This window comes from Juglans regia, chromosome 6, assembly GCF_001411555.2.
Source record: "Juglans regia cultivar Chandler chromosome 6, Walnut 2.0, whole genome shotgun sequence".
NCBI classification, from domain to species: Eukaryota; Viridiplantae; Streptophyta; class Magnoliopsida; order Fagales; family Juglandaceae; genus Juglans; species Juglans regia.
This window is the reverse complement of record NC_049906.1, coordinates 3,526,487-3,548,904: the sequence shown is the minus strand read 5'-3', so window position 1 is coordinate 3,548,904 and position 22,418 is coordinate 3,526,487. Positions and strand designations below refer to the sequence as shown.

The 22,418-nt window shown below is 33.9% G+C and overlaps 1 protein-coding gene across 4 annotated transcripts; it reads left to right on the top strand.

The window, feature by feature from the left end:
- The first annotated feature begins 14,046 nt into the window (after positions 1–14,046).
- LOC108981953 (wall-associated receptor kinase 2-like) lies at positions 14,047–21,770 on the top strand. Of its 4 annotated transcripts, none has more exons than XM_035690548.1 (4): positions 14,047–14,263; positions 17,305–18,303; positions 18,477–18,662; positions 18,936–20,433. In XM_035690548.1, the coding sequence occupies exons 2-4, from the start codon at positions 17,346–17,348 to the stop codon at positions 19,997–19,999; spliced, it is 2,208 nt and encodes a 735-aa protein (XP_035546441.1). In that variant the 5' UTR covers positions 14,047–14,263; positions 17,305–17,345; the 3' UTR covers positions 20,000–20,433. The 4 variants fall into 4 exon arrangements, 3 of the variants coding, with proteins under 3 accessions (XP_035546441.1, XP_035546440.1, XP_018808756.1); XM_035690547.1 differs by having other exon boundaries at positions 17,289–18,303; XR_001994640.2 differs by lacking the exon at positions 14,047–14,263 and adding an exon at positions 21,725–21,770 and having other exon boundaries at positions 16,719–18,303; positions 18,936–20,171.
- The last annotated feature ends 648 nt before the right edge of the window (positions 21,771–22,418 follow it).

Sequence of the window (22,418 nt, the reverse complement as noted above, 5' to 3'; positions counted from 1 at the left end):
GAGATAGCTGAAAAGTACTATATATAATGGTTTGAATTAAGAGAGAAATATATAGCTGAAAAGTATTTTGTGCTAAGTTCAAGTTTTGGTTGGTCAAGTTTTGCTTCTAGGAATTTGTGTTGTTGTAAATATTACTAGTTATTCCTTGTCCAAAGAAAAAAAAAATGATATTCACGAGGAGAATTTTCGTTGGAAAATGTATGAGCTGCAATAGTCTAAACTTCATCGAAAAATGCATTAGTAAGCTTATCATTTCTTGACAAATTTGGAATTAAAGATGTTTTTGATTGTTCTCAATTATACATTCATTTGTTACGAATTGAAGAATTAAAAATATTAGTTAAAGGCAGTATTGAAACTCAAGCTTCAGCCTTCTGCTCTTGATTTAAACTGGTATTATTTTGTGTTATCAAAATTTAATGGCCCATTAAAAAAAAAAAAAAAATAGAATCTTATGCTCTTGCTTTATCTCACGGCGCAATTGAACCATAAAGAACCTAGTGTTACTATACACTCTGCCTACATTCGCCCTCCTATAACAATAAAACGGGGCATATCAGCTGTATGACAGCACTTTACTAGTATTGACGACTTCGAGGATCCCAATGAACCCAAAGCTGCATGCGATTATTGTGGTAAAGTTTTGTTATGTCATCCAAAAAAAAAAGATACTTCATCATTAAAATACCATAATCAAACATGTAAAGCCTTTATTGCTATTTAGGTTGGAAGGGATTGTAACATCCCGTATTTTAGTAGATTTTAATTGAAGGGTTATTTTTATTAATTTAAATATTGGTTCTCTTGTTTTAAGTTTATCGGATTTTTCGTTGAATTATTTTTTATGATTTTTAAGTTGTGAAATTTATTTTGATATGTTTTCTTAAGATTAATTATTGTTATGCATTTAAATTACTCTTTATTTTAAATTAGTTTATTGTTGGATTTAATTATTTTATTTTCATTTAATCACTACTTTTAAATTATTTTATTTAACTTGCTATTTTGAAATCTTTTTCGTTGGATCATTTTTGTGACTCAAGATGTGAGCCCCCAGTTTCCAGCTCATGCTCGCGCCGCCGTGAGCACCAAGCACGGCTTCAAGCCGCGACACCCATTGTGCTCGCATGCCGTAGTCGCGCCGCCATTGGCCCCCATCTCTTCACCACATCATTGGCGACCCCCAGCTACCTAACTCACCCATCCTCAGCTCTGATCCACTACCGATGAATTGCATCCATCTCCATTTCCTATTTGAGCTTTTTGGACGTCAACCACCGCCACCCACAGTCAACCATCACCACCATTTGCTTCACCAAAATCCCTAAACTCTTCCCTAGTAATCTCAAGTCTTCGTTTGTCTCCATTCAAAATCTAGCATTTTGAGACCTTCGGCCTTGTGCATTTTCTCATTGTTTCATTGCAATGTCACCACTTCTAGCACCTACGTGATCCTTTGAAAATTATATTATAGCACTGTAAGTATTTTTCCAATGAACTTTCATGGTTTAAATATATTGTTGCACTAACGCATTTTTACTGTGAATTGGTTAGTTGTGTCGGATTGAGTCCGAGGAGTAAGGGAGTCGGTTGGATTGGGGGATGGAGTTGTTTGTGTGACTGGACTATGTTGTGATTTGTTGGCTGTTGGATTTTGTGTCGTATCATGTACATTGCATATTCGCACGCAAGTTCATGTGTTTTTGAAAACTGGATTTTCATGTGAGAAATGGTTTTTGGGTGCGTGTGTATCACGACCCCAAGCCGAGATGGGCCATTATCTCGATGGAGCTCCTCTAGTCACTCGGGAGCGGAATATACTGAGTGACGTCCCTTGGGGTATCGCTGGGTGACAACAGGATCGGATGGGAAGGTAACGCTCTCGTGCCGACTCCATGGCCCCTCTACTGGCAAGGGCTAGAGGATGCTTAGCCACAAACGCGCTAGACATGGAACTGGGCATCACTCGTTACGAAATCACTCGCACAGTCATTTCCCTTGGTGTGATGAAGGGAGCCGGGGTGTGCGGATGATCCCTAGGGGAGATCATGGTGCATACGGTTAAAATGGATATTGGACAATTTTCTGGGAAAATGGCGAATTATTGATTTGGGCCATTTTCTAGAAAAATGACGGGAAAATGTTTTATGGAAATATTTTGGGCCAAAAAAATGGGATTTTGACGTGCGTTGGAAAATATTCATTTTCAGGAAAAATGTTATTTTGGGTCTAAAGCATATTTCATCATATACATACATAATTATTGGTTGTATTAATGCATTTTTATTCTACAGGGTTGTTTGGATTATTACTTGCATGCGATATCATTTTATGGTAATGCAGATTTTGATGCAGATGATGTTGTGGGTGAGCCGGAAGATTCGGCTTCGCCAGAGGAGTGATATGGGATCACTCGTTTATGTATTTGGACTTGTATTATATTTTTTCGAGAAACTCTATAACACTTTTTAAACGTTTTACTCTGTAAATTTGTATTAAACAATTATGATACTTAGTCGACTTACTTAAACTATTTGTTGCATTGTTCATTGTACATTATTGCTTGTACACACACTTGGTATTATCGTTGGGATGTGTGACTGTGTTGTGATCATCCGGGAAGTCTCGATTCCCAAGCTTGCATACATGGGGGTCAGGGGTGCCACAGGGATAACCCCTAATAAAAAATGACCGGGGCTACGAAGCAGAATGTGGTGGATGGTACAACTAGCAGTCCTAATGCTGGACTTGCCAAGTACAATAAACAGAAAATATGGTTGGTGGTAGATAAAATGATAATTGTGGATAAGCTACTGTTTAGATTTGTAGAAAAATAAGGTTTTAAAGATTTTATGGCTGCAGTTGAGCCTAGATTTTGTATTCCGTCTCGCATTACTGTTATGCAAGATTGTATGAAGATGTTGATGTTAGAAAAGGAAAAGTTAAAGAACATGTTCATGGCATCCGATTATAAGATTTGCATCACTATTGACTTGTGGACGTCAATTCAAAATCTTAACTATATGTGCATAAGAGCCCATTTTATTGATAATAATTGGATCTTGCATAAGAGAATATTGACTTTATGAAAGTTCCTTATCATAAAGAGATAACAATAGGAAAAGAGATTGAGTCATTCACACTTGGATGGGGTATAAAGAAGATATTTACAATCATAGTAGACAATGCATCTTCTAATACTATGTTCATCGATTATTTGAGAAAATTTGCCAAACTTAGGGACTACATGGTATTAGACAATGATCTTTTGCATATAAGATGTTGTACACATATTATGAATCTTATTGTCCAAGATGGATTGAAAGAAATTGATGAATTAATTATGAAGATTCGAAATGCACTAAAATATGTGATGTCTTCCCCTGCAAGAATTAAAAAGTTCAAGTCATGCACGGAGAGACAAAATATTTTGGATGGTGGGCCTCTTTGTCTTGATATTCCAACTAGGTAGAACTCAACATATCTAATGTTGAGTGCGGCTCTTAAGTATTATGCGGCGTTTAAGGTGCTTCAAGATGAAGACAATGAGTTTGGCCCATATTTATGTGAGGTTGGATAAGCAATACCAACTTTATGTTATTGGGAAACCATCAAGGCTTTTGTTCGATTTTTGAATATTTTTTATGATATGAAATTGCGGATTTCAGGCTTAGTTTATGCCACTTCAAATTTGTTCATTCAAGAAATAGCTACAATCTATAACCATTTGAACAAATTTTCAATGAGTGAGAGTGATATGTTGACAACCATGTCGGAGAGTATGTTGTTGAAATATGCCGAGTATTGGGAGAATTTTGAGAAATTGAACATATAATGTTGTTTATAGCATCTATGCTTGATCCGCGTTCCAAGTTGGAAGTTTTGGAGTTTTGGTTTAAAAATATTCTTGGCCATGAGCGAGCATCTGAACTTGTTACAAGTTTAAGGAGGATGATTGAGCGGATGTATAAAGAGTATTCAAATCCAATGTAGGTTCAAATAGGGGGCCAATCAAGTGTGAGTGAGACCCAAAGCAACACTTTTTATGATGATGAGGATGATCCCTTCAGTATGTATCACCAATATCAAGCATCAAAAGGTTTGGTAGAGTCTAAATCAGAATTGGATAAGTATCGTTGAATGATTGACACCCTACTTTGATATTCTAATGTAGTGGAAGGTGAAGTCTAGTAAATATCCGATCATTGCCAATATAACTCGAGATGTGTTAGCTATTCCCAAATTTACTGATGCTTCTAAGTTGGCATTTAGCATTGGAGGTCCTGTCTTAGATTCATTTCGTAGCTCATTGGCCCCGACAACAGTTGAAGCTCTTACCTGCACACAAAACTAGTTATGGCTCCCTTTATTAATTATGACTCTCAAGAAGTAATGAAAGATATTGAAAACTACAAGTTAGAAACCGGTATGATTTATACTTGAAGAATATTTTAATATAGTCATTTCAATCAATTATATGTTTAACATAATTTTTTTTCATATAGAGATAACTTTGAAGAATATTTTGAATGAGGGCGATTGAAAATTCCTTGAATTTTCCCTACTTGTTGAACTTACAGTGATTACGAAGGAAATTACGAAGTTCCTTATGGTGTTTTACGAAGTTCCTTACAAAGTTACTTAGTTGGCTAGCTAACTTATTTAACTTGATAATTTTTTCAGGTAAATATAGATTTTTGCATTGAATGATCTTTCCATTGTTTTTATGATGATCGTTTTGAATTTCTGATGTGATGATTTTGACAAGTAAATATGATCTTTCCATTGTAGACTTAGACTTGTGAGAATAAAACGGATGTGATGATTTTGTGATAAATGGAACATGATCGTGGGTTTATTCTTTCGAACCAGGTTCCCCTTAGTGCATCTATTTTTAAGGAAAACATTTAGAAGGCTCACATCATAATATCATTTTACTAGGGTTAGAACTCTTGGAATCACCTCTGTGTGTTTCTCACGTCTCTGCGTCTAGGGTTACTGCATGGTGTCTCAGATGCCAGCGGGGAACCCAAAAAAATCCCTTTCGTATGCCCACGTTGTTTCTAAAGCACCATCTTCATCGTCGTTCAAACTCCCTATGCGTTATCCTGCTGATGTTAATGGTCAATCGAGTTTTGTTTTTGCAAAGGTAGAGATGTCCAAGGCTGCAGAAGATTTTAGATTTGCTTTGGTGTTGAAGTTTCTTCGTTCCCTTCCTTCTATTGATGTAATTCGACTCTCAGTAGTCAAAACGTGGGGCTTGCAAGAAATCCCTACCATTAGTTTTATGGATGCTCACCATGTTTTCATTAATCTGCAATTTGAGAGGGATTTCGTGCATGCTTGGGCAAGAGAAGGGTGGGTCATTGATGGGTGCACATTTTGTTTATTTAGATGGACTAAAGATTTTGATCTTAAGAAGGAGCCATCTACAACGTCACAATGGATATTTTTGCCAGGTTTACCGATGCATATGTATAGAGTTGATTGTCTTCAGATATTGGCAACGAGGTTTGGCAGATTCATGGGGACTGATAATGCAACTTTGAATAAGATTAGGGCATCAGGTGTGTGAATTTGTGTGGAGATTGATCTCCTAGAGGAGCCTGTTCAAAGTTTTCTCATTGTTGTTTCCGCTCATCAGAAAATTTGGCAAGAAGCGCGATATGAGAAGCAGGTTTCTTATTGACAAAAATGTCGCCATCAGGGTCATACAGAAGTGGTTTGTAGGGTTGGGTTGAAGGATTTTAAATTGGAGAATCGAGTGATGCAAAAAGTTGATAAGAAAGAAAAAAAAAAAACTAAGTGTGGAAGGTTAAAGGTTAAAGTGCAAATAAGGAGAAGGAAGTAAGAAAAGATCTAGTTATTAGTGAGAAGGAAGACCTAGATGTGGATCAAAATATTATTGTTGAAGAGCCAGAGAACGTGCAAAATGAAGGCTCTCAGGGTTGGGACCAGGAAATGCAAGTGAGAAATGAACTGGTTGTTGGTGAGTGAAATGTAGTAATTGTATATGAGGATGTAAATGGGGTTGATACAGGGAAGAAGGTGGTAGATATGGAGCCAGCTGTTAGCGAAGAGGAGAAAGATGTATTGCATGAAGATGGCTCCTTGAGTCATAATGTTGTGGCTGAGGAGAATGGGAATCATGTTTTAAAGTTTTGAAGTGTTGAAAAAGATATGGCAGTGTAGGAGTTTTTTGCTTGTGAGAGGCTAAATGATGAAAGCATGCAATATGATATTTTATTCGAAATTCTGGAAATGGAAGCATTTTGGCATTAGAGGATGATGTGCACTGCTCGGATCAGGAAGAAAATGGTAATTCACAAAATCTAGCAAGTGAGAAAGGGTATAGATCAAACTCGGAATTGATTACTCTGGCATCATGTGTGGAGAAAGCTACAAGTTATAATCTGAGACATTCTAGACGGGTTGCTTCCCGTCCTGAGAAATTAAATTTATGATAGACAAAATCTTGTTGTGGAACGTGCATGGTTTGGGCACATCTAAAAGAAGATTAAAGAGTTCGGTAAGGAAGTACAAGCCTCTTGTTTTGCTTATTTTTGAACCTTTTACGGGAGAGGTGTTTATGGTTTATTGGGCTGATTATCTTGGGTTTTCTTCTTATTGCACTAATGAAGCTATGGGAGGAAAACTTTGGATATTTCTGAATCTATCCATGATGCTGCAGTGGTGTATTTTGAGGATTTTCTTCAAGAGCATCCAGGCAATCCTGTCCTTGATCTATCGGGATTAACTCAGCTTGAGGTGGTGGAGGAGGAAAATCAAATACTTTGCGGAGTTCCATATAAGAAAGAAATAAAAAGAGCTTTGTGATTTTTCCAACATTGCTGGGAATTGGTGAAGTTTGATTTGAGGGAGGCAGTTTGTGATTTTTTTAGGGGTTCTCTCCTCTTCCCAGGTTTTATACTTCCTCTTTTGTTGTTTTAGTGTCCAAAGTTTCAAGTCCCTTGTCCTTTGAAAAATTAGGCCTATTAGCCTTTGCTCTGTGGTGTATAAAATCTGCTCTAAAATCTTAGTCGCTCAATTAACTCCGGTATTGAGTCATATTATTTCTTTGGAGCAAGGTGCTTTCCTCCCTAGAAGAAGTTTTTTCGAAAACATAAGTCTAACTCAAGAGTTAGTGCATGATTTAAATAAGCCAGTTCGTGGGGGCAATATACTGACGGAAGTAGACATTGCCAAGGCATATGATACGATTGATTGGAAGTTTTTATTTCATGTGTTAAGTGCTTTTGGATTCTCGGCAAAAGTATGTCAACTAGTCTTCAAATGTCTTACAACGCCATGGTTTTCAGTGCTTGTGAATGGGACGGCTAAAGGGTTTTTCAAGGGTGGTAAGGGCTTCGTCAAGGGGATCTCCTTTCTCCTTATTTGTTCATTCTTGTAGAGGAAGTTTTTTCTCGGCTTCTCAAACAAGGATTTGAGGGAGGAAAAATTGGTGGTTTTACTCATCCAAGAAATGGGCCATTCATTTTCCATTTGCTCTATGCGAATGATATGATGATATTTGCAAATGGTAGTAAAAAGTCGGTTCAGGAGATTAAAGCTATGCTTGGTTTATACGCATCGTGGTCGGAACAGAAAGTGAATGAAACAAAGTCCTCAATTTTTTTCTCTCAGAAAATTTCGGTATGCAGGCACCGTGAACTTTTGGCTTTAACGAGTTTCTCGGAAGGAAAATTTCAGCTAAGTACTTAGGGGTGCCTATTATTTCTAGAAGGATGAAGGGAATTTACTTTGAGGAGTTGGTGCAATAGATATGCCAAAGGATTGAAGGATGGAAAGTTAAATTTTTTTTCTTCAGGCGCTTGGCTTATTTTATTGAAACATGTTCTATCTAGTATGCCGGTGCATTTGTTGGCTATCCTTCAGGTTCTGAAGTCGGTTATTGAAACGTTACACAAGTTGTTTAGCTCCTTCTTCTGGGGCTCGGTTGATGGTAAATCTAAAAGAAAATGGGTTTATTGGGAAAAGCTGTGTAAACCAGTTGATGAGGGGGGGCACTAGTTTGAGGAATTTGAATGGGGTCCAAAGTCATTGCATTTGAAGTTTGCATGGAATCTGGTTACTACAGACTCTTTGTGGACAAGGTTTTTTAAGTCAAAGTATGTTAAAGGCCAGCATATTCGTTAGTATCCCATTCTAAATAGTTGGTTAAAGAAGGAAATATATCATTTTGGCAGGACAAATGGGTGGACTCTGGTCCATTATGTGACTAACAGATGATTGTGGAATGCCCAATGTTAGTTGTGAAACAATGCATGGTGGGTAATAGCTAGGACATGAATTATTTAGTGCAGCTTGTGGGCCAAGAAAAAACGGACTTAATATTTTCAAAGGTTTGTGGTACGAGACAAGGTTAGGACCAACTGGTTTGGCTGGGCACTTTGGATGGTTGTTTTACGTCCAAGAGTGCATGAAATTTTGCTCATGTTGTGGCTCCAAAATCACAATGATCTGAGTGGATTTGGCATGCTGCAATGCCAAATAAATTTTCGATTATTGCAAAATAAACTTGTTCTAATTACATTAAGAATCAATTGAATGATTGATAGTATGTCGCATTTTAATCTTTTGACCTTAATTATTACCTTAACGCGTTTTAAGTGGTCCATTCTCATCTTTTTGAAGAATAGAACACCTTTTCGGAAAAAAGAAAATAAGAAAACAAATATTGGAGACAGATGAAGGCTAAAGCCCCCATTCAACATGCCACAGTCAAGTCCATAAGAGTTGGAAATGTGTGTTGATAACTTGATTGGAAGCTTCCCAGAAGTCTCTGAGTCGAGTCAACGAAAAAGCAGGTCAAGTCTTTGAGCCAATTTCGTCCGTTGGATCGTCTTTATCATTAATGGCTTGAAATTGACAAGAGTCTACCCGGATAAGTACCAGGTCCCTGCCAAAAGTCGGTCTTGCAATAGATGAGAAATTAATAGGGCCGCAATTTTATATATCCAATTATTATTACGTGGTATTAGCCATTTAATAATTAAAATAGTAATTTTAATTTATACTAGATATATTTTTATTATATTTATATAATATATAATAAAAAAATGATTAAAAAAATAAAAATAATATTAAAAAAATATATTTTAATAAGATTTTATTCAATTTTTAAATATTAATTTCAATTAAAATTAACATATTTTATTTCATCTATAAAAATAAACGGTGCCTTACGAACATACATACCGATAAAAAGATATAATGTACAAGAGAGCACGTATTTCATTTTACAATAAATTATAAAATCTTTTTAGGCCAGTTGGGATAAGGGTTAATAAATTGGTTAGTGATACGCTTACCACCCTATTATTATTTGTCTACTATCCAAGTTTATTTTAAATTTTTTTTATTTTTTATCATTTTATTTTAAATATTTTTTTAACATTTTTAATCATTAAAAAAAATTAAAAAAATATATAACTTTATTAATATTTATTTTCTTAATCTAAGTAAAATTAAAAATTAAAAAAAATTAAATATAAAAAAATAATAAATAGATGATAATAGAGTAATAATTCTGTCATTATTATTCTAATAAATTATCACATGCTTTTTGGACGTGCAGGGCCTACATAATTAATGGCTTGAAATTGACAGGATCTACACGGATAGGTACCAGGTCCCTGCCAAACGTACTCGGTCTTGCAATAGATGAGAAATTGAGAGGGCCGCAATGTTATATATCCAATTATTATTACGTGGTATTAGCCATTTAATAATTAAAATAGTAATTTTAATTTATATTGGATATATTTTTATTATATTTTTATAATATATATTAAAGAAATAATATTTACAAACTAAAATATACAAATCTCGCACATTTATATTTAAAAAAATAGATAAATTTAAGACTTATATAAAAAAAAATTAATTTGTAATAATAGATTCTACTTTTTTTAAAGAGAGTACATAAAACTTGAACAATCTTTAACTGTATTTAGTATTACTCAATTATCAAATAGATGAATTGTATAATAACTATATAAAAAGTTGTATTATTCTCTTTATTTTTTTCCACGTAATTAATATTAGAAATTTTCTTACATTACTTAGTTGCAATTTTGGAACAGTGTTCCTTTGAGTTTTTGGCAGGAATTCCCTTCACTGTGTATAACGTGATTTAAGCTGCCTGTTTTTATTTGATTCTCTCTTCTACAACTCCATCCAATTAATCATGTATACCTGTTTACTTCGCATTATATATACACACGTTTCTTAAAGAACCATATAAAGAAAACTCAAGCTGCTTGTATTGATACATATTTTTCGCTGTTTTGCGTTGAATAAAAATTCTAACTCATCCTAATTAGTCTTGCTAAAGCTACGTACCTAACTGACTTCTACAGAGAAGAGGTAATTTAAAGAAATAATAATAGGGTTACTGTTTTATTACTACTCATTTATTATTTAAATTGTATTTGATTTTTTTTTTAATTTTTAATTTTATTTAATAATTAAGAAAGTAAATATTAATAAAATTATATATTTTCTTATTTTTTTTAATTATTAAGGATAGTAAAAAAATACTTAAAAAAAATAATAAAAAAATAAAAAAATTTAAAATATACTTAGATAGTAGGTAGGTAGGTAGTAGAGGGATAATAACTCTATCCCTACCCAATTTAAAGCTGTCTGCAGCACAAAGAAAGCAGAGTATCTGTGAGAATCTTTTTCTTTGCCAGTCATAAATTAACGGAAAATACTATTATATCCACTCATTTTCACACAACCATTTAATTGCAGGTTAAAATCTTTTTTTATTTATTTAATAATTAAGAAAATAATTTTAAATTATTTGATATATATTTTTTATTTTTTAAATATATTTAAATATGTTAAAAATATATATATTAAATATTGCTCAGTTAATTGCATTTATTTTATAGCACTCCACGTGAATTATTTGGGGAATTAGCTTTCTCTTTTTGAGTTTATTTTGCAAACCTCTGGGGTCAAATAATTTGCACCCGTACGTGTTTCCAATAATTAGAAACGTCAAGAAGTCCGTTCACACTTGTCCACGGTGGAAGAAAGGCACTTTCCAGCTACCAGCTACCAGCTACACAAATTTCTAGAGATCTCTTATATTAATACTGATGAATTAAAATTAGTTTGACTCTTAATAATTTAGTTTTAACTGTTCAAACTATATATAATTATGTCACAGGGTTTTTTTTATTTATAATTTTTATAATTAGATGATATAATGTGCCATATTATTGATAATTAATAGCATCAAATGTAAACATTAATTAAGGATCATGCTTGGAGAATGAGATGTGTTGAGAATTTTGTAAGTAGTAGCTAGTAAAATGAATTCTGAATAGTAGTGAAATAACTTAAGTATTTATTATGTTTTGAAAAATGAGTGAGAAAAAATTAAATAAAAAATGTTATAAAGTTTAAATATTGTTAAAATATCAATTTTGTTTTGATATTTGAAAAATTTGAAATGTCTTTTGGATTTTGTTTTGGAAGTTTGAGAAACTAACTGTAATTATTAGTTTGAAAATATTTATATTTGAATGATGTTGAGAAATAAAATGATATGAAATGGAATGAGATAAAAACTATTTCCAAACAACCCATGAATAATTTGACTTGCCAAAAAAGATCTATAGCTTAATTTGGAATGGTCGGCCCCCTTAGCTAGAACCACGAACGTACCAAGAGGAAAAAAAAAACATAACTTGGTAATTCGATAGAGGAGATCACAAGTCTATATATGTATATCTTTCTTCTTTAAAGAAGAATATATATTGTTTCAAGTTCCTAAGAAAGGCGTAGAGCAAATGAATGATCAAGAAAAAGCGGGGCAGCTGAAGGAAGTGGCTAATAATTCTATATATTGTGCTCAAGTGGGCAGTGTGTTCCAAGTTTTTAATTTATTTGTGAATTATGGGTAGATTAATTAATATAACGTAAATATTAGTGCATGCTTGGTGGCAAAAGAATTTATACTTCAAGAAAAAAAACCACTTTTTATCCAAAGATGATTAAGCACAAAAACAAAAGTACATGTTAATTTTTCCATTCGTCTTTGTTTAAAAAAAAAAAACCATCTCTTAAAAATTCTTAATTTTCTCAAAACATATTTCCGAACAGCCCCAAGATGGATTGGGACTTGCATGACTAATATCACTGAGAATTAGGGAAAAGCATTCAGGGACAAAAAGCTAATCACAACACAGATCACGAGAGGGAGCAATTGCTTAGTTAGTAATATAAGTCTGTGCAATCTTTAAGTAATGTTAGCACTGGCTATTGGTCGACAGGTACCTTTGACAAGTCCACTTTTTGTCTTAAACTTTGTTTAAGTACGAAAAAACAAAACCATCTCTTCATCAGCACTCTCAGGTTGCGTTTAGACGTTGAGATAAGTTGAAATAAGTTAAATTTTTTATAAATATATAGTAGTGAGTTGAGATTATTGAATGAGTTTAGTGGAGTCTACTTAAAATGAGTTTAAAATATGTTTAGATGTTAAGATGAGTTTAGATATATTTATGAGAAGTTTAAAAAAAAATCCCACCATTATTTTATACTATTTATATCACAGTAAAAAGGGAATCATTTCCGTAGCGAACGCCAAATGCTTCAGGAAAAATATCAAATAAATGGGCACTGTAGCTTATACGGCAAGAGAACATGCAAGCAGAAATAACTTTTGGATGCCATCGTTTTTTTTTTTTTTAATAGTATGCACTATTCACAGATTTGTACTATTTGAAGTTGTTATTCACAGATTTGCACTGTCGCGTCCTGCATCTGTACGTAAAAATGAGTTTACGGATTAAAGCTTCACGTGTGTTTGGGGGCAGAGCTCAGCCACAAATTTTTCTTCAGCATCTTTAATGACCCCACTCCTCCAAATAATTCCAAAATTTCAAAACAATTCCGGCCATTAATATTAAGTTTGACCGTTCCAATAGTTGGACTAGCCCTTTTTAGAAGTTTGACCGTTCCAATACTATAGGCCTAATTTTCACACTAGCTAACATCTCTAATTTTTCTATTTTTCTATTCAAAGATCGATGATAAAAATGTCATTTTTATATAATAAAAATTAATGATTCCTTCTAGTTGATTAATCTTACAGAAATATTTTGAATAACCTCAAGAAGGGGAATTACAAGACAAATTACAAAACACGACTTTAAAAGGCAGTTGACTTGTGAAATTATTTTTGCATTTTTTTTCGGTAGGTTCATTTCTATCTCTCCCTCTGTGTTTTTCGGTAATTGAGATATTGAGAAAAGATAATCCCAGCTTATCTTATATATGATGGATAAAGAAATTTCTTAGTCCGATGGCTCAAAGACAGTGAATGCAGAGAATTTTCAAGCCCAACACATCTGGTTTACATGGCTCGCTACAAAACTATTACACCACCCCTTGGAGTCGATAATTATGTTATTTGAAAACACAGAAAATTAGAGTAAGTTCCATATGCAGCAATTAGCAAACAGTTCTTACAAATTGACATGTAAAATTGATATTTTATAATTGAAAGATATATATGGTTTAATGCGATATGTTGGATCTCTATGCAGACGAAACTTATATAATTGAGTAAATTTCTTATAACAAGGCCAAACATTTCTCTTCCTAGAAAGTTAAAGATAAATAGTTGGAAGACCAAAAATATAAGAAAAATATACAACCAAATAGAACTCATATCAACACAACAATTTACAATTATTTTACAATTATTTTTAGGATTCATATACTTTTTTTATTCAAAAAGAGATATTTAAATTATAAAGAAATTTTATAAAAATAAACTCATAAATTAATATGGTATCTTAGATTGTAAAATTATTTTTATTATAAAATAAATTTAATGTATTATATTATATCATGTCCATTTATAAGCTTATTTATATGAGATATTTATCTTTGCGTTATCTTGTTTTCAAAAAGTCAAGATATGATGGGATTGGGGAATGTTTTGATTTTCTAAAGTTAAAATCATTGCTTTCTTTCTTGACTCCTTCCTACTTTTTTTTTTTCTTTTGTATAAGAAATAATATTTTGTTGAACCAAGACTAAAAAACACTTAACTTGGTTCGATAGAGGATCAGACAAGTCTATATATGTATCTCTTTCTTCTTTAAAAAAAAATAGATTGTTTCAAAGTTCTTAAGAAAGGTAGAGCAAATGAAGGGAAAGCGGGACAGCTGAAGGAAGTGGCCGCTAATAATCCTATTGTGCTCAAGTGGGAGAGGTGAGGTTCATAGATCTACTATCAAGGAACCTAGCTATCTTCTTCTCATGCAATTTAATTTTCCCTTTACTGCTCAAGAAAGAAAATGACTTTTACTTCCCTGAAAATGGACATAAAAATAACAAACCTAAAGGCTAATTAAAACTCTATTCGGAACAGTGTTCCTTTCAGTTTTTGGCAGGAATTCCCTTCTCTGTGTCTAACGCAATTATAGCTGGCTGTTTTTATTTGTTTCTCTCTTCTACAACTCGAGCAGCATGTATTTTGTCAACGCCATACGGTTGTTCTTTCCCAATTTCCATCCAATTAATCATGTTGCTGCTTGTTTGTGGTGCTGCATACTATACTTGAGTTATGATGTTGTACTGTTCATATGTTACATATTCTCATTTGGTGCCGGTGAATGGACTGTTCTGGTTTTATGGATTAATGTACATGACCTGTTTACTTCGCTATTTATATATCATGTTTCTTAACGAACCATGTAAAGAAAACTCAAGCTGCTTGTATTGATTCATATTTCTTGCTGTTTTGCGTTGAATAAAAACTCTAACTCATCCTAATTAGTCTCGCTAAAGCTACGTTATACCTAATTGACTTCTACAGAGAAGAGGCCATTTAAAGCTGTCTGCAGCACAAAGTAAGCAGAGTACTTGTGGGTATCTTTTGCTCTGCTTACTTATACGTACCTAACATGACGGCATTCATTTTTTTTTTTTTTTACTACTTTTATCTTTGGATAATATATCTTTAATTTTTTTGATCATCAATTGCTTAATTTCTCTATTTTCGTTATTGCTTAATTTTTACACTTTATACTCGAGATTATTAATTAATACTAATATATCGTTATTGCTTCTACTCGACCGCCATTAATGTGTACACCTCACATTTTTTTTTTATTGATGTTCTTAGCGGCTGAAGTTCGATACGTATAATTAAAGGCTATATTTTTTAATTTTGATAATTTGAGACATAAAGAATAAAACATTCCATAATTGGAGTATAAATGTGTATTGGCTTCACCTTAAATATTGCTTAGTTAATTGCATTTACTTTATAGTACTCCACATGAATTATTTGGGGAATTAGCTTCTCTTTTTGAGTTTATTTTGCTAGCTTTTGCAAACCTCTGGGGTCAAAAAAAAATATTTCATTTACTTTATAGTCTACAATTATAGTCTACAATTATTTGGGGAATTAGCTTTCTCTTTTTGAGCTTATTTTGCATTTTGGACCCGTGTTTTCATTTTCTGTTATTTTTCCCCCTTTTTCCACGTGGTTTCCAATAATTAGAAACGTCAAGAAGTCCCTTCACACTTGTCCACAGTGGAAGAAAGGCACTTTCCAGCTACCAGCTACACAAATGTCTAGAGATCTCTAATATTAATACTAGTACTAATGAATTAAAATTAGGTTGACTCTTAATAATTTAGTTTTAACTGTTCAAACTATATATAATCAATGAATAAATCTTCACAACTTCCTCATACTTCACATTTTACATTTTTTTTTTAGTTTTTATTATTTTTTTCTTTTATCAAATATTTATTATATAAATAATAAATAGAAAATTTGAAATAATTTAAAAAGAAAAAACTCAAAAAAAAAATTTAAAAAAATATTAAAAAATTTAAAAATTTTAAAAAATGTAAAGTGTGGAATGTGATGGAGGTTGTGTAGCAAAACTCATATATAATTATGTCACAGGGTTTTTTTGTTTCTAATTTTTATAATTAGATGATATAATGTGCCATATTATTGATAATTAATAGCATCAAATGTAAAACATTAATAGATGCTTGGAGAATGAGATGTGTTGAAAATTTTGTAAGTAGTAGCTAGTAAAATGAATTGTAAATAGTAATGAGATAGTTTGAATTAAGTATTTATTAAATTTTGAAAAATGAGTGAGAAAAAATTGAATAAAAAATATTATAAAGTTCAAATATTGTTAAAATATTAATTTTGTTTTGATATTTAAAAAACTTGAAAGGTCTTTTGGATTTTGTTATGAAAGTTTGAGAAACTTGTAATTATTGGTTTGAAAATGTTTGTATTTGAATAATGTCTAGAAAATAATTTGACGTGCGTAAAAAGATCTATAGCTTAATTTGGAATGGCCGTCGGCCCCATTAGCTAGAACCACGAACGTACCAAGAGGGAAAAAAAACATAACTTGGTATTCGATAGAGGAGACCACAAGTCTATGTATGTATATCTTTCTTCTTTAAAGAAGAATATATATTGTTTCAAGTTCTTAAGAAAGGCGTACGTAGAGCAAATGATCAAGAGAAAGCGAGGCAGCTGAAGGAAGTGGCTAATAATTCTATGGCAATGCGTATTCATAGACCTACTATCAAGAAACCCATCTTCTTCTCAGATAATTTTCCCTGAAAATGGAGACTAATTAAAACTGTATTTGAAACTGAACTGTTCCTTGGAGTTTTTGGCAGCTTCCTTTCTGTGTCTAACGTGTATAACTGCCTGTGTTTTTATTTGTTTCTGGTGATCTCATGATCTACAACTCGAGCTGCATGTTTGTTCTTTCCCAATTATCATCCAATTAATCATGTTGCTACGTACGTCCAATTAATCATGTGTTAATGCTGCTATAATTAATGGAGTTATGCTGTTGTCTTAGTACTGTGTTATCCTGATTTGGTTTTATGTATTAATGTACATGCATGGTCTGTTTGCTTTGCTATATATGTTTTGTTCGATGTACGTACAGGCCGCTCCTTCTTAGTACTCTTCGCCATTAGTCTCTATATCATATGTTAATTATGTCTGTCTAGGCTCTCTGGTTAGAGATCTTAAGAAAGCTCGGTGCCTTTATGTGGGCTGGCTTTCAAGTTCCAATTGCTTGTACAATATACTTGGCTATTAAATCATTATTAATATATGTATTCATATATTTCAAGATGCTTGTATGGACACATGTATTTCTTGCGTTTTTGCGTTGGATGAGAACTCTAAGTACTCATCCCAAGTCTCGCTAATGGTACCTAATTCACTCCTACAGAGGAGATCATTTACAGTTGTATACAGCGCAAACAGCAGAGTCCCGGAAAAGAAAGCCATGGATTTGCGTGGAAAGCTTCTGCAACTACTGCTACTTGGGTTCGTAATTTTAGCAGCAACAGCAGCATCTATTCCGAACTCAAACTGCGAACGTATGTGTGGAGAAGTAGAAATCCCCTACCCGTTTGGAACAAGCGAGGGCTGTTACCTTGACAAACCTTTTCTCATCACGTGTAACCACACGTTCTCTCCTCCAAAACCATTTCTGGACGTTGATTTATCTGTTGTGGACATATCAGTACCAAAAGGTGAACTCCGAGTCTCAAACCGCATAGCCTTCCTCTGCAAACGTTATAATCCAATTACTGCTAATGCAAAGAATCGTAATAAGCCAGCTGTATCATCTTGCGGTAGGCTTAGATATAGTTCTTGCTTGCCAAGTACTGTGGACTACACACGCATCTCTGCCTTGCTTAATTTGTCAAGTTTTCGCATCTCCGAAACGAGAAACAAGATCACTGCTGTTGGTTGTGATATTTATTCGTATATTCAAGGTTCAGAGGGACAGAAGGGCTTCACCACTGGATGCTTATCACTCTGTGACCAAAATTTCAACGTGGTTAACGGGTCTTGCTCTGGCATTGGCTGCTGCCAGACTTCTATCCCAAAAGGAGCAACGGGGTATATTTTGAACGTTCGGAGCTTGAACAACGACACCTTACCTGGTGGCAAACAGCAATGTGGTTACGGCTTTATAGTGGATGAACAAGCATACAAATTTTCCTCCTTAGATTTCAGAAACTTAAATAATAGGACGACTGTACCCGTGGTGCTTGATTGGGCAATTGGAAATAAGACATGCAAAGATGCTAAGAAAAATAAGACAAGCTATGCATGTAAGGCAACGCATAGTTATTGTTACGATTCCACCAACGGCCCTGGTTATCGTTGCAAATGCTCCTCAGGTTATCACGGGAACCCATACCTTCCTGATGGACAAGATGATAGTTGCCAAGGTAAATGATGCCATCCTTTATCTAAGTCTTATTATTCCTAATCGTAGTTTTTGGTACAACACATTTCAAGTGGTCTTAATTACATCCGCATAATTTTTTTTTTTTTTTTAATTTTGTATGGAGACATTGAAATTTCTTGTGACGGCCGGCTATATATATTTACTGTGTTTCAGATATTGATGAGTGCAACCTGGGCAATTGGAAACTAGCTTGCAATGCCACTACAACATGCATCAATACTGATGGAAATTACTCATGTACTTGTCCCAAGGGATACGAAGGCGATGGGAGGATAAACGGAACAGATTGTAGGCCTATAGTTGGCCAATCTAATAATAAGATCATCAGCATTGCATTGGGTACGTACGTACGTACATTTATAAGAATTTTATTTCCCAAGCGCGCTCACTGATTTCTACTTTGAAAGCTACAATATTATGGAATCACTAATTATATACTTTCCCAGTACTGCGTAGATCATTTGCTTGACAAACATTCATGTATTTCAAATCTTGGTTGACTCATGATCTTAATATAATACATATTAGGTTCGTAACCTTCTCGATAGAGATACGAAACTTTCTAGCTAATTGGCCGAAGTGTATTTTATAACTTTGAATATGCAAATACAGGTGTCAGCATAAGCCTCTTAGTGCTTCTTGTGGGAACCTCCTGGGTATATTGGGGACTCAAGAAAAGAAAACTCATTAAACTCAAAGAGAAGTGGTTTCAGCAAAATGGGGGCTTAATGTTACAGCAACGACTCCAACATCACACTGGATCTATGGATACAACAAAAATCTATAGTGCAGGAGAACTTAAAAAGGCAACCGACAATTACAACAAAAGTAATATCCTTGGTCAAGGAGGTTATGGAACTGTTTACAAAGGAGTGTTGCCAAATAACAAAGTGGTTGCTATTAAAAAGTCCAAAATTGGTGATCAAAGTCAAATAGAGCAATTCATAAACGAGGTAGTTGTGCTTACTCAGATCAACCATCGGAATGTTGTCAAATTGCTAGGTTGTTGTTTGGAAACAGAAGTTCCCTTACTAGTCTATGAGTTCATCACAAATGGGACACTTTCTGACCATATTCATGATAAAAGTCGGTCATCCTTACTCTCATGGGACAAGCGTTTGAAGATAGCTGCAGAAACTGCAGGAGCCCTTGCATATTTACATTGTGAAGCTTCTATGCCAATTATACATAGAGATGTGAAAACTGCAAATATACTTTTGGATGGTAACCACACAGCAAAAGTATCAGACTTTGGAGCTTCAAGACTTGTTCCTCTGGATCAGACACAATTAACTACGTTGGTGCAAGGAACGTTTGGGTATTTGGATCCAGAATACTTCCGTACTAGCCATTTGACGGAAAAAAGTGATGTCTATAGTTTTGGTGTTGTTTTAGCAGAATTATTGACAAGTAAGAAAGTAATTTCTTTTGTTAGGCCTGAAAGTGAGAGAAATTTGGCAACGTATTTTGTTTCTATGGTAGAAGAGGATCGCCTATTGGAAATTCTTGATGATCACATCTGCAATGGGAGTAATGCTGAGGAACTAAAAAAAGTTGCTAATGTTGCAAAAAGAAGCCTTAGTGTTAAAGGAGACGATAGGCCTACTATGAAAGAAGTGGCAGTCGAACTGGATGGATTGAGAATTAAGGAAAAACATTCAAGGAAAGAAAGTTAATCACAACACAGATAACGGGAGTGAGTATTTTCTTCATCCGTCCACACACTCTTCAAGCATCGATGTTAGCACTGGTTATTCTTCCAAAAGTACCATTGATAGCATGGGAAATCAAGCACTAACACCGACAAATGATGGCAGATAATCCATTTTTCCTTTAAGCCACAATCAGGTAGCATGTTCCTCTAAGTCAACGGATGATGGTTGATTTTGGTCTCTTTGCACGCAGTGTTTAAGTTATCTCCATATAGATCTTTTTGTATGTAAAAATTTTTCTCTCATGGTCTGCTTTGTATTATTGGGAGCTTTTGTACGTAAGAGTGAGCAAGTCTAGTACTGCTCAATTAGGTGTGTGCTTTGAGGATCCTTTCATCATGTGTTCTAAGTTTTTATTTGTGAATTATGGGTAGATTAATTAATGTAACTTAAATATTTGTGCATGCTTGGTGGTAAAAGAATTTATACTTCAAGAAAAAAAACCACATTTTATCCAAAGATGATTAAGCACAAAAAAAAAAAGAACATGTTAATTTTTCCATTAGTCTTTGTTTTAAAAAAAATTCCCTTAAAAATTCTTAATTTTCTCAAAACATATTTCCTAACAGCCCCAAGATGGGCGATTGGGACTTGCATGAGTAATATTAAATGCACACATGTGAGATTATTCAAGAAGTGGCTGTGGAACTGGATGGATTGAGAATTAAGGAAAAGCATTCAAAGATCACGAGCGTGAGCAATTGCTATTGGTCAACAGGTACCTTTGATAAGTCCACTTTTCATCTTAAACTTTGTGTTAAGTACTAAGAAGTTCAGATAAGTGGGGTTCCTATGCTAGACTTTGCATAAAAATAAAATGAATTGAGGTCATTTTAAAAAAAATATGCATGTTTTATTATGAAAAGAAATTTGAAACGACTTTAATTATTTGTTCTTCATTACTCATAAAATTCTGTATAAGAATAAGATATTTTCTAGTATGACTGGTGTAGACATGAGCTTATTTTTGACATTCTGTTTCTGAACTGTGAAGAAAATGAGTGAATATGAAAGTTTGATAAATTTGCATGTGACGTGAAGATGTTCTGAATCTATTTTGGAAAACGTGAAATGATCTGAATTTCAGTACTCTATTTCGATATGATTTGGCATCTAAAAAACTTTTGGCGTGACTTTCTGATTTTGTTCTGACTCTGATTCTGATTCTGAATCTGTTTTGCTCTGATATGTGGCCCTGTCACGGGATATAATAGTAACCTTTGGCCCTGTCACAAGATACAATAGTGACCTCTGGCCCTGTCACGGGATACAATAGTGACCTCAGGCCCTACCACGGGATATAATAGTGGATTTCTGTTCTGAGTGCAATCATTTTGATATTCATGGTGATTTATGTTCTACTTGGCTTTCCACAGAATGCACAACTCTACCACGGGGGTTAAACATGGCCTCTGTTCTTATATGATAGAATAAGATGAAGATGTTCAGTCATGTTGTGCTAAAGGAGTCTTTGAATATGAAAAGTAGTTGTTTCTGAGTATGAAATGTTTGAAATATCGCTCTAGATTTCTGATAATATGTATTTTTGAGATATGCATATTGAGAATTGAAATGTTTTGTTTCTGCATTCTGAACTTTGTGAAAATGCTCATGTTTACATACTAGCATATATTCTCTACTTACTGAGTTGTTGATAACTCACCCCTTTTATCTTCACAATATTTTCAGATGATTTTGGATTTTTCAGCTGAGGATCAAGACTATGAAGCATTAGGTGAGATGACTTAAGAATAGTGGACTAAGAATAGAAAGTTTTCGATGAGTATTGGTGATTTTTGTTAATTATATTGTTGAAATGTGAGTTTAAGTGAGCGTAGAGAAGTTGATATTTTCTTGTGGTTACTGTATTGAGGATTTGACATATGAGTTTGTGGTTAATTAAATTTGAAGTGTTTATGCTTGATTTGGAGCTTTTGGGAGTGTATTAGCAATGTTGGAGTTGATTATCAGGTAATATGAGTTAACTCTCTGGACCTTCGGGGATGGGGTGTTACAGATTATGGGTCCACCCACTTTCGAGAATCAGTTCTTCCGGGCTTAAATAGAACCCGCATGGGGCCATTAATATAAGATTCTCATCAATCATTAGCCCTACAACTCGACTGTACACTACAAGAAATTAGACTTTTTCCAACGATTTTAAGATCATCGCAAAAAAAAAATTGCCGCTAAAAGTACTTATTTGCGGCGATTATCAAATCGCCGCTGAATTTCAGTGCAAAGTTGACGAATGCGGAGGGAGAGTTTCTTGCTTATTTTTCGACGATTTAAAAATCATCACTTTAGATACTTTTCCCAGCGAATATCGTCGCTGCAAAAGTAATTTTCTTATTAAAGGTGAATTTGTAGCTCCAGAAAAAAC